The 12,385-nt window shown below is 36.0% G+C and overlaps 1 protein-coding gene across 1 annotated transcript in view; it reads left to right on the plus strand.

Annotated features, from left to right (window-relative positions):
- Positions 1 to 11,701, plus strand: part of LARP1B (La ribonucleoprotein domain family member 1B) — a 116,956-nt gene extending 105,255 nt beyond the window's left edge. The window contains exons 15-19 of the mRNA XM_029235817.1: positions 1,919 to 2,079; positions 2,421 to 2,565; positions 7,402 to 7,511; positions 8,245 to 8,372; positions 10,437 to 11,701. Of these exons, the coding sequence (XP_029091650.1) occupies positions 1,919 to 2,079; positions 2,421 to 2,565; positions 7,402 to 7,511; positions 8,245 to 8,372; positions 10,437 to 10,682 (790 nt within the window). The 3' untranslated portion in view covers positions 10,683 to 11,701. The remainder of the gene's footprint in view (positions 1 to 1,918; positions 2,080 to 2,420; positions 2,566 to 7,401; positions 7,512 to 8,244; positions 8,373 to 10,436) is intronic.
- The last annotated feature ends 684 nt before the right edge of the window (positions 11,702 to 12,385 follow it).

Raw genomic sequence — 12,385 nt, forward strand, 5'->3', positions numbered from 1 at the left:
ATATAACATTTTGTTGGGGACGATGAAGGTGGTTTTGGTGGAGGTAGTGGTAGCAGTTATATAACATTGTGAATATTTAATGCTGATGAGTAGTACACTTAAGAATGGCTAAAATTACAAATATCATATATATTTTACAACACACACAAACTCCTACAAAATAACCCAGCACTGATTTCATTAGATAAGTGTTTAGGTATGAGTGGGAATTACTAGGCTCATGGTGACAAATACAAAGTTTCCAAAATTCTTATTTTTGCATGAAAGCTCGAAGTTTTCCTGAACGTTACAGACTCATTTTGTTCATTTTCAAGGAAATGTCTGACACAAAACAAAGTCTGAATAACCATAATTTGTTGGCTATTCTTCTAATTAAAAATGGTATTCCATGAAAAAAACAGTTTGGCTCACAATTTTATCGCATGAGTGCTTTAAGACAACTGTTGTAGTTAGTACTGCTGTAACAAATATGCCATAGGCTGGGGAGCTTAAACAACAAACATTTATTTCTCACAGATCCAAGATTAAGGTGCCAACAGATCCCATATCTGGTGAGGGCCTGCTTCCTAGTTTGCAGATGGCCATCTTGTTGTATTCTCACATGGCAGAGAGCAGAAAGAGAAGAAGGAAGCTCTCTTGTGTCTCCTCTCATAAGGGCACTTATCCCACTCATGAGAGCTCTAGTGTCATGACTTATTTTACATCCTAGTACCGTCACATTGGGAGTTAGGAATTCAACAAACATTTAGTTCATAACAACAGCCATCATATTTTGATATGCTACAAAAGTGCTTTTCTCCCCCTAATTGTTATAAAACACACATAGCATGAAATATTCATCATCTTAACCATTTTTAGGAGTACAGTTCAGTAGTGTTAAGTATATTCACGTTGTTGTGGAATATCTCCAGAATGTTCTCATTTTGCAAAGCTAAAGCTTCTGTCCCATTTTGTCACACACAATGAGACGTACTCAAGTGTTGAGATTTCATAAAGTTAATTTTTTTTTTTTTTGCTTCATCAAGGAACTCTTAAGGTGAAACTGGCATTAAAATTTTTTTTTCAAGTACATAGCAGTGAATAATATAACCACTAGTAAGTAAAGTTTGGTGCCACTGACTCAGTTTGCATCAGCAGTTTTATACACCATTGTTTAGTACTATCAGTACAGATGTAAACACAGTGAAGAGGGCAAATAATGTCTAAGTATTGTTGTGAAAATAGTTTTGACCTTGCAGACTTTCTGAAAGGTTCTTGGGAACCCCTCCAAGCATCTACAGACCACACATTGAGAACCACTGATTTAGAGCAGTCTTAGGAAGATCATTGTGGTGGCAGTATAGATGAGGGAGATTGAAAAAACAAGGAGACCAATTAGTTCAAGTGAAAGAGGAGGAAAGCCTCAATTTGAATAACAGAGTGAAGATGAAAAGGAAAAGATAGATATAGGCGAAATTTCAGAAGTGAAATTGATTTACAGAATTACAGGTATGTCTTTAGGATAATGAAAATATTGCCTTTGTGCCAGATTTTATACACTTATTCAATTTATATCATTAACCTAATTACTCATGAAAATTGAAAATTTCCCCAGTACTATAAGAAAAAAACAAATATAAACTAAATTAATAATGTATCTGGAAGAGAAGAGTAAGCTAGCTAGTCAGTTATCTGCTTCTACTTATTGTTTTAGTTTGAGAATTTATGACCATGTCCTTTATCAACTTCTGAATTTACCCATGTGTTGAACATAGATAGCAATTCATATGTAGATCTGTGTATCATTAGTTTAGGAGAGTTTTAGGGACTAATGCCTTTTCCACTGCTCAGATTCTCAGTAAACAAATAGTACAAATTGGTTTAAACACTTGGTTCTTGATATTTCAGTTTGAAGGCTTTTTTCCCCCTCCTCAAACAGCAGTTCAAATGCTTCGCCTTCAGAAGGTGCACCACTAGTAGGAAGTTATGGATGTACTCCTCATTCATTCCCAAAGTTCCAGCATCCTTCTCACGAACTTTTGAAGGAAAATGGCTTTACCCAACAAGTGTATCACAAGTATCGTAGAAGATGCCTAAGTGGTAAGAGCCTTCCTTTATATAGCTATCTTTAAAATTAAAACATAATTCTAAAAAATTCAAGTTGTGACATTTAATATCAGGTTAAAATAGTCCTTTGTTAAAATTGCCTTAAGTAAATGTGTTCATATATATTCTTTATTCATGTATTTTGTAGCTTAGACACATTAGGAAATAAAGCTTACTATATTCTTGTTACTATTGACAAATGCTTAAATTTGAGCAGTGAGTCAGAAAATGGATTATTTGTTCTTTGTTTAAAAGAAACCCAATTGGGGATTAATATGTTTCAGCTTTCTTTATTTTACGCTATGTAAAACATCTGCTGTTTTGACTTTTTCCAGAGAGAAAACACTTGGGAATTGGCCAGTCCCAAGAAATGAATACCCTCTTTCGTTTCTGGTCCTTTTTCCTCAGAGATCACTTCAATAAAACAATGTATGAGGAATTTAGACAACTTGCTTGGGAAGATGCAAAAGAAAATTACAGGTCAAATATTTTCTCATATTTTTACACTTGGAGGGAATTTTTTAAAAATACTAAAAACTGGTACGGAAGTAGCCTGATTTTGAACTGTGAAAGTACCACGTGATAACTGGGAGAAGGACTGTGTTAGTTTTCTATTGCTGCATAGCAAATTACCCCGGAACGCAGAAGCTTAAAACAACAAACATTTATTAGTTCATAGTTTCTAAGGGTCAAGACTCCAGAAACAGCTTAGCTGGGTGGCTCTTGTTCACTTCTCTCATAGGATTGCAGTCAAGGTATTGGACAGGGCTGCAGTCTCTGAAGACTTGACTCAGGCTAGAGCATCTTCTTCAAGCTCATTCACTTGGATATTGGCAGGAGGCTTCAGTACCTTGGCACATAGGTCTCCCCATAGGGCATTTCACGATGTGACTTCACCCAGAGTGAATGATCTAAGAAAGGGGGAGAACTTCCAAGATGAACGCTTTGGTGTCTTACTTAACCTGCACTTGAAAGTGACATCACTTCTGCCATATTATAGTGTTCACACAGACCAACCCTGGTATAATGTAGGAGGGGACTACACAAGTTTGTGGGTATCATGTTTGGAACCATGTTAGGGGCTGGTACAAAGGCCAAATGTAATTTGAAAGACAGATTTTTCTCTCTCTTGCCCCTACCATTACAGATTTCCCTTGGATGTGCATATACATCCTCAAATTGTTACATGCTTAGAGCCAAACCAGTTAAGATTCCTTGAGACAAGAAAAAATAAGGTCTCTCATGATACATCCTGACACACCTGTTCAGTCTCATTTTTTCCTACTACAGTTGACTGTTCAACAATACCAGTTTGAACTGAATGGGTCCACTTATATGCAGAATTTTTTCCATAGTAAATACTACAGTACTACATAATCCATGGTTGCTTGAATCTGTGGATGAGGAACTATGGATATGGAGGAACCGTGTATACAGAGGGCCAACTTTTAAGTTATACTCAGATTTTTAACTGTGGGAGGGTTGGCGCTCCTAATGTGCATGTTGTTCAAGGGTCAACTGTAGTCCTTTAGGCAACCGTGGTACTGAACTACATGTTCTCCAAATGAACCGAGCTCTCTAGCCTCTAGACATCTGTACATATTCTTACCTCTGCTTATTCTTCTCTTCATCCTCCCTCTGCTTTGCTAACTCTTCTTTTTGTCTAGGTTAGATCTTGGTTCCATGAGGAATGTTCAGGGTAATTTGTGCCAATAGGGCTGAATTGAGAACAGACCAAGAGGATGAGAAGGAACATGAAATGGATTCATGCAAGCTAAGCTATTCATTCTTGGGAAAAGGGAGGAAGGAAGATGATATGGAAGAAGAAAAAAGATAATTTTCCACTCAATATTTACCTAAATTTACCCTTCTTCAGGTTCTAAAAATGGATTCCTCTTGTAAAGCTCAAATAAGAATCTATTGTTAATCAATATTGTGATCAAGAGGAATACAAGATATGCAAATAAATTTCTTTGAAAAAAAATATACATTTGCACTGACTTGTGTAAAAATAAAGCCCATTTAGTTTTCATCTAGAATCTTGATCTTGATCAGGAATGATAAATAAATGGCATGTGTACCTCTTTTTCCCTCTTCTCTGTTCATTACTGACATCTCTAAATCAATCCCAGCATTGTTTAATATTATTCTTGAATTCGGATTTATAGTCTTTCTTATCACAGCTTTGATAGCTACTGCCAGTTTATCAGAGTTGGCACTGAAGGCAATATTTGCCATTACTTTCTTTCAGAATTTTTTATTTTATGTTGGGGTGTAGTTGATTTACAATGTTGTGTTAGTTTCAGGTGTACAGCAAAGTGATTCAGTTATACATATACATACAATCCATTCTTTTTCAGATTCTTTTCCCATATAGGTTGAGTAGAGTTCCCGGTGCTAGTAGGTCCTTGTTAATTATCTATTTTATCTACAGTAGTGTGTATATGTTAATCCCAACCTCCTAATTTATCCCTCCCTTCACCGTTTCCCTTTGGAAAACAAACCATAAGTTTGTTTTCAAAGTCTGTGAGCCTGTTTCTGTTTTGTAAATAAGTTCATTTGTATCATCTTTTTAGAGTCCACATATAAGTGATATCTATATGATACTTGTCTTTGTCTGACTTCGTATGACAATCTCTAGGTCCATCCATGTTGCTGCAAATGGCATTATTTCATTCTTTTTTTATGGTTGAGTAGCATTCCATTGTATATATGTACCACATCTTCTTTATTCAGTCATCTGTCGATGGACATTTAGGTTGCTTCCATGTCTTGGTTATTGTAAATAGTGCTGCTGTGAACGTTGGGGTGCATGTATATTTTCAAATTGTAATTTTCTCCAGATACATGCTCAGGAGTGGGATTGCTGGATCATATGGTAGTTCTATGTTTATTTTTCTAAGGAACCTCCAAACTGTTCTTCATAGTGGCTGATCTAGATTTTCTCATTCAAACTGTGTTTTGCTACCCGTTAGTGGGTTGTGAAATCAGTTTAGTGGTTCTGACTTACTTAAAAAAATAGAAAATATCAGACTGCACTGAACATAGTAAGGTTAATATGTTTTACAATTCATACATGAATACAAATTTAATTATTTACAAAACATATGTTTTTATGTACACACGTATATATGTGAGTGTTGACTTGGTCACAAGGTAAAATATTTTTCTTACTATTGGACCTAGAAAAGTTTGAAAGCATTTGTTATAATTAATCTCAGCATATTTTGCTATTTATGCAAACAATTTCTGTTTGTTCCTCAGGACTTTCTATAACTTTTCTGATCCCATTTATACCCAAGTCTAGATTGGGAGTTCCTCTTCTTTGTTCCTATGGTATTCTGTGTATGTTTATAATAGCTTAACATACTACCTGATACATAGTAAGTGCTCAATAAATGGTTACTTTTATTAGGAAGAAGATCAGTACTGAATATATCCATTGACTAACATTAGCAGTAGGATGGTTTCAAGAAGAAAGGAGAGAAGTAACATTAATTACATACATATCTGCAATGTGCCAGCTCTGGTCTAAGTGCTTTACAAATATTATCTATTATTGAAAAGTAGGATATTATTATCCCCATTTTTAGAGAGATGATTATAAGCCTAGAATTCAAATGTAGTTCTTTCCGGTTCTCAGCCTTTTTGTTTTCTACTCATCTAAGCTGTCTCACAGTGATTGGTCAGTGAGTAAATGACAACTGAGAGACTGGTCATTTGCCCCTGCTCTTTACTCCAGCATTTATGCTGCATATTTGGATTGTATTATTAATGTCATATTTTTGATCTTTGGAATTAGTTTCCTAAAAAGTAAGACTAGAAATCCAGATATTGTAGTAGTCAGTTGGCCTTTACCCAAAATCTAAGAATCCTAACATTCCTCTAAAATGTCATTTACTTGATAAAACCTAAAATTTCTCAATCCTGCTTTCCAGAAAGAAAGAAAGAAGCCTTGGCTTCAGCCCCAGAGATTATGATTTCATTGGTTTGGAGTGGAGCCTGGGCGTCAGCATTTTTTAAAAGCTTCCTAGATGGTTCACATATGTAGTCAAGGTTGAGAACCACTGGTATCAATATAATATGATCCCATAAGAGGAGTATTAAGACAGGTTTGTCATTCTGAACTGTTGTTCCTTTAGTACTCAGTCCCCTTAGCCTCAGTCATACAAGCTCAAGGAATAGTGTCATTTATGGCTACCAAAGGAAAGGGCTCAGGTTAGTGTATGGTTGGTAGTCCTGCATTCCTCTTGCCATCTTACCAAGAAACCTGTTTATTCTTCCAGAGAGACCGTCACTCTCTATCTTGTAAATAAGCTGGTTACGAAGGACATATGCATGGATACACACACACACACACACACACACACACACACACACACACACACACACCCTTCTTCCTGTGAATAATGGTTGGGCAGTATTATGATACCAGGAATGAAGAAATATAGCCTCCCCTCCACTGAGGCACCCAGAATGACTTAAGGATTCTACATGAGGGATTTTCTAAATTGTGACATGCTTTCTTTGAATGAGCTGGATGGTCCCGTTACTGCTGTCCATTGACCTTGTCCATGTCCACTCTCATGGCTTCTGCTCATCACCATTAGTTGAAGGTTGAGCCCATGTAGTTTCTTGATCCACTGTCCAAAACTTGTCTCAGGTTCTTTAGGTAGCTGTAAGAAGAAACAAATTTTTCTGATTTATGCAGTGATACAATTCTTTTGGCAAAATATCTTTTATTTAATATACTTTATAAGCAGGAAGGCTCTCTTAGGAGACATTTAATTAGGTTTGTCCCTTTATAGTTGAATGGGTCAACCACACCTAGAGTCTGTGGCCCAAGAGTATGGTCTTTATCTTCCTAGAGATTATGTTCGAGTATTTAATACCATGTACTAACACACCATTATAAGCCTTGGTTTGGGAAAAAATCTAAAACATTGCCAGTTTGTCACTAAATCTTTTGAAATACCGGGGAAAAATGCCAGGGAGTTCTTCAGAAATACCAGGGAGAGATCCTGTGTCTGTTCAAAGAAGCCATAGTGTAGTTGTCCAAGGGCTGCCTCTTATTTTGCATATTCCCAGTATACCTCCATGAGATGCTATGCCTGAGTCAACAAAAATAGCAAAGCCAGCTGTAGATTACTAATTACCACTTCAGCTAAAAATCTGTGTACTAAAAATTACATACATTTGAATACTTTTGTTTGAGATTATTTGTGTCATGTTTTCCTGTATCAGTGCTGTTAAATATGACTATTTGCATTGTCATAGGAAAAATTTTATTATAAACTTTTTATTTTCTTCCCACAGGTATGGATTAGAATGTCTGTTCAGGTTTTATAGTTATGGACTGGAAAAAAAATTCAGACAAGAAATTTTTAAGGATTTCCAAGAAGAAACCAAAAAAGACTACGAATCTGGTAAAATAAAACAATAAACTTATTCTCTTTGGAAATTGTAAATCTGAGTCTGTCAATAAATAGGGAGTTTGTAACTTTTTTTTAGGGCAGACTATTTAAGACTTTCAGGCCACTATTATGGTTTGTGATGAAGGATAGAGCACCATATAGTACGAAGGTCTTACTTGTGAGATGTTGGAAAATAGCCACTCCGAAGTGTTTCCTTATTTGTATTTTGTCTTTATTCATTTGACACACATGACTACTCACTGATGTTCCATTACATGAAAATTCTATGCAACATGAGCAAGTGTGCTTGGAAAGGTGGAATAGCACAGTGAGTAACAGTGCAGACTCTGGGCTAGATCCGTAAGTCTGAATCCCATTTCCCCTACTTTGTAGCTCTGTGGCCATGGGTAAGTTACTTAACCTTGTTAGAAAAACAAACAAACAAAACCCCAAAACCTTGTTAACCCAGTTTACTCATCAGTAATATACCCAAGAGCACCTATATTACAGGGTTGTATATAGTTCAAATTAGTTTAATATACAATAAACCACTTAAATAATACGTGTTACGTGGCAAATGCTCAATAAATGTTAGCTGCCATTATTCATTACAATGTCTTATCTTCAAGATCTAGATAAAGTGTACATAGAAGACATGGTTTAATGCTGGTAGGATCATATCCAATATGAATCATTTTTTAAAGATTCTATATATTTTAGCATGTATATTCTTCTTTGTTATTAGGTCAGCTGTATGGATTAGAAAAGTTTTGGGCTTACCTAAAATATTCTCAATCTAAGACACAGTCTATTGACCCCAAACTTCAGGAATACCTCTGTAGCTTTAAGAAGTTGGAAGACTTCCATGTTGATGTAAGTTTTAAGTCCTTTCCCCTGTATTATTTTTATTACTCTTATGTTTGAGCTATCAGTGACTTTCTTAAGTTTAATTTTATAATTTTTATTTATTTATTTATTTATTTATTTACGGTACGCGGGCCTCTCACTGCTGTGGCCTCTCCCGTTGCGGAGCACAGGCTCCGGACGCGCAGGCTCAGCGGCCATGGCTCACGGGCCCAGCCGCTCTGCGACATGTGGGATCTTCCCGGACCGGGGCACAAACCCGTGTCCCTTGCATCGGCAGGCGGACTCTCAACCACCGCGCCACCAGGGAAGCCCAGTATAATTTTTATTTTTTAAATTTAATTTTGAAAATTTAACTTTCCAGTTTTGAAATCAAACTTTAAAAGAGGTGCAAAAATAGTATAGCGAATTCCCATATATTCTGTTTACCCAGAGTCCCTAAATGTTAATATCTTACATGACCATGGAGCAATGGTCAGTTCTCTTTAATTTTGATATGCATGATAAACATTTTATGGATTTAGTAACTTTTATATGGATATGTTACTCATTTCTCACTAGCAGTTTTTATTTATTTTTATTTTTTTAAAGATTTCTTTATTATTTCTTTATTTTGTTTATTTTTGGCTGTGTCGGGTCTTAGTCATGGCACAACGGGATATTCGTTGTGGCACACGGGCTTCTCTCTAGTTGTGGCGTGTGGGTTTTCTCTTCTTTAGTTGTGTTGTGCAGGCTCCCGGGCCTGTAGACTCTGTAGTTGTGGTGTGCAGGTTCCAGAGCATGTGGGCTCTGTAGTCTGCAGCACGCAGGCTCTCTAGTTGAGGCACGTGAGCTCAGGAGTTGTGGCACGTGGGCTTAGTTGCCCCACCGCATGTGGGATCTTAGTTCCCTGACCAGAAATTGAACCCGCGTCCCCTGCATTTAAGGTAGATTCTTTACCAGTGGACCACCAGGGAAGCCCCCTCACTAGCAGTTTTTAAATTTTTCACTTTTTATGTACTTGAATCCTATAGTTTCCATAACACGTGCTCATGTAACATGGATTTATGGTTCCCCACATAATAAAATTAGGGCAAGAATGTTATGTGCATGTGTAGAGACAGGAGAATAGGGTTTAGACAATTTGATTTCAAGAGGAAAAGGAAAACATTTTAAGAAAAGAAGTGGATGAGCATAATAAGATAAAGGAAAAGGAGAAAGAAGAGAAGAGAGAAATAAGGAAAGAAGAATCAAAAAGAGCAGAAAAGAGAGAGGTGAAAGGAAGGCTAGGTTCATCTCTGCTTAGTATTATAATTAGTTTGTCTTTTGTAGTTTTGTGTAAATAGATTTGATAGCCCAGGGATGGAGTTAATAGAAGTGCCTCCATCTCTGGAATTAAAGAGCTGTGTTTCAGACTTCCCTGGTGGTCCAGTGGTTAAGACTCCACACTTCCCAATGCAAGGGGCACACATTCGATCCCTGCTCAGGGAACCAAGATCCCTCATGCCTTGCAGCATGGCCAAAAATTAAAAAAAAAAAAAAAAAAAGCTATGTTTCTAGAGTGGTCCAGCCAGTTCTGTCACAAGATGTCCCTGCTTTATAATACTAGTGATTTTTGCCCTATCTGAACAGAAGCCAAGAATTCAGACCTCTGCTTTTAAATTTGTGTCATGTTTTCCTGTATCAGTGCTGTTAAGTATGACTATTTGCATTTTAAATACTGTGGAAGTTTGGAGAAGAAAGGGGTTAGAGTTATAAATGCTTTGCAACTGACAGAAGTTTCATAAAGAAGGAAAATGTCCTCTCTGAAACATTTTCCCAGAGACAACGAACCCAGCCTTATCCTTATGCCCTACTATTTAGTTCAAGCCCTAAAACATAGGAGTAGCTCAATAAACATGTTGAATGAAAGAATTGACTGATAAGGAGGAAATTTAAGTTTAATACCTTAAATTGCTGTTAAGTTTTCATTATACTAATAAAATCTACTGAAGTGCCGGCATAGTTTCCCTCTGTTATAAAAGTCTGGCCTTAGATTTTGAAGGGAGGAGAAAATAGTAAAATCATCTCTATGTTGTCTTTCATAATTTGCAGCCCCCTATAGGTGAGGAATTTGGAAGAAAAAGACATTCATCTACTTCTGGTGAGGCGAGTAATCGTCACAGACTTCCATCTAATTCCTATACAAAGTCACCGAGTGCTGCTAAGCCTACACCTGACAATCAGCTTCGGGTCCCAACAAACTCTCCCAGAAGGAATACTTCACAGCAGCCCAGTGACAATTCACACCAGAACAGTGCTGCCTCAGTCTCAGCACATGGTGAACTGCCTGAGAAATAGACTCTTATGAAAGTTGTTTGCCCTTGAAATCAACATTTACATCAGTATGTATTGGGGGAAATCCTCTGATGTTTAATTGTGATAATCAGAAAAAAGAAAAAGGAAGAAAAATGGCAGCATGTTTTTCTAGAAAGATAAATTCTAAAAACGTTTTCCCTGATTTCATGAATAAGTTTAATTTTGGTAACCTTTTATAGAGATCCTCTAGTAATATATTTTGGTCTCAAATATATATTTGAAATAATATCGTTTTCAAAGCCATTGTTTATAAGAAGATCATTCCTTAAATATATACAAAAACAACACAAGGAATGCCTAACATTTCAGCTCATACTTCTTAAAGAAGATATAGTATGTTATAGTCATCTATTCTATAGAGCTTTCTTAAAGAATCCAATAACCCCACTGTCAATTCATATTTGAACTTATCAAAAACAAAGGACAATTATGTATATGTTTTTTAAATTCAGAAAAAGAATGTGAAATGATACATTTGCTTTTCTTTTAGATTTATAGTTTAAAGAAAACTTTTTTTTTTTTTACAAAAGTAGAAATATATTGCAGTTATATTGAAGTATATGCACTTTGGATGTTGGGTTTTGCCTTTTTCCCCGTTAGTCATACCTCATGATTTCCATAGTTATTGTTGTGTTGGTATGGAATGTTCTGAATTGGCATCAGCCAGTTACATATTAGAAGAGATTTACTTTTTGTGACTATATAAGCCTGCACAAGTAATTGAAAACTGAGTTGGGATTGGTTGGAATACTGTCCTAAATTAGTTAAATCTTGCACTGTTTTGAATGCATTTGCTGTTTGTACATCTGCAGGTGTGTATGTCACAAGTAATCAGATTATCTTCAGTTTAAAAGGAGTACCTTTTTGTGTCCTTTACGTTTGTTTTATGCTTATAAAAAGTGTTTTCAAGAAACGAATTGACTTCTAATTTTTATTGCTGTTGCAACTGACATAAATGATAGTTTCAGTTTTTGTGGGAATTAAAATAAAGCACTTATTCTAAATTATTTGAATTGATTTTTAATTATTTTTGTTTAGAATACAGCTGAAAAGATGTAATTTTCAAATTCTGCTAGTAGAAGACCACTGTAGTGGGTGGGCCAAAAGTTTCGTTCAGTTTTTTCTATAAGATGGATCTAGTAGCACTTAGTTGTCTTTAACTTTATTTGAAACAATTTTGTTAGATTGTATGTGACAGCTGTCAGATCAGCGTGCATTAAAAAAAGACTTACCAAAATTGGTGAATTTTTGTGTAGCCATTTAAATATTGAAGATGGAAGAAAAAAACAATATTTTCAGCATATTATGCTTTATTATTTCAAGAAAGGTAAAAATGCAACTGAAACGCACAAAAGCATTTGTGCAGTGTGTGAGGGACGAGCTGTGACTGATCAAACATGTCAAAAGTGGTTTGTGAAGTTTTGTGCTGGAGATTTCTTGCTGGATAATGCTCCACGGTTGGGTAGACCAGTTTAAGTTGATAGGGATCAAACCGAAAAAATAATTGAGATCAACATTATACCACGCGGAAGATAGCTGACATACTCAAAATATCCAAATCAAGTGTTGAAAATCATCTGCACCAGCTTGGTTATGTGAATCGCTTTGATGTTTGGGTTCCACATAGGTTAAGTGAAAAAAACCATCTTGATCATATTTCCTCATGTGAGTCTCTACTGAAACGT

This window comes from Monodon monoceros, unplaced genomic scaffold (genome assembly GCF_005190385.1).
Source record: "Monodon monoceros isolate NGI ecotype Baffin Bay Population unplaced genomic scaffold, NGI_Narwhal_1 Super_Scaffold_20, whole genome shotgun sequence".
NCBI classification, from domain to species: domain Eukaryota; kingdom Metazoa; phylum Chordata; class Mammalia; order Artiodactyla; family Monodontidae; genus Monodon; species Monodon monoceros.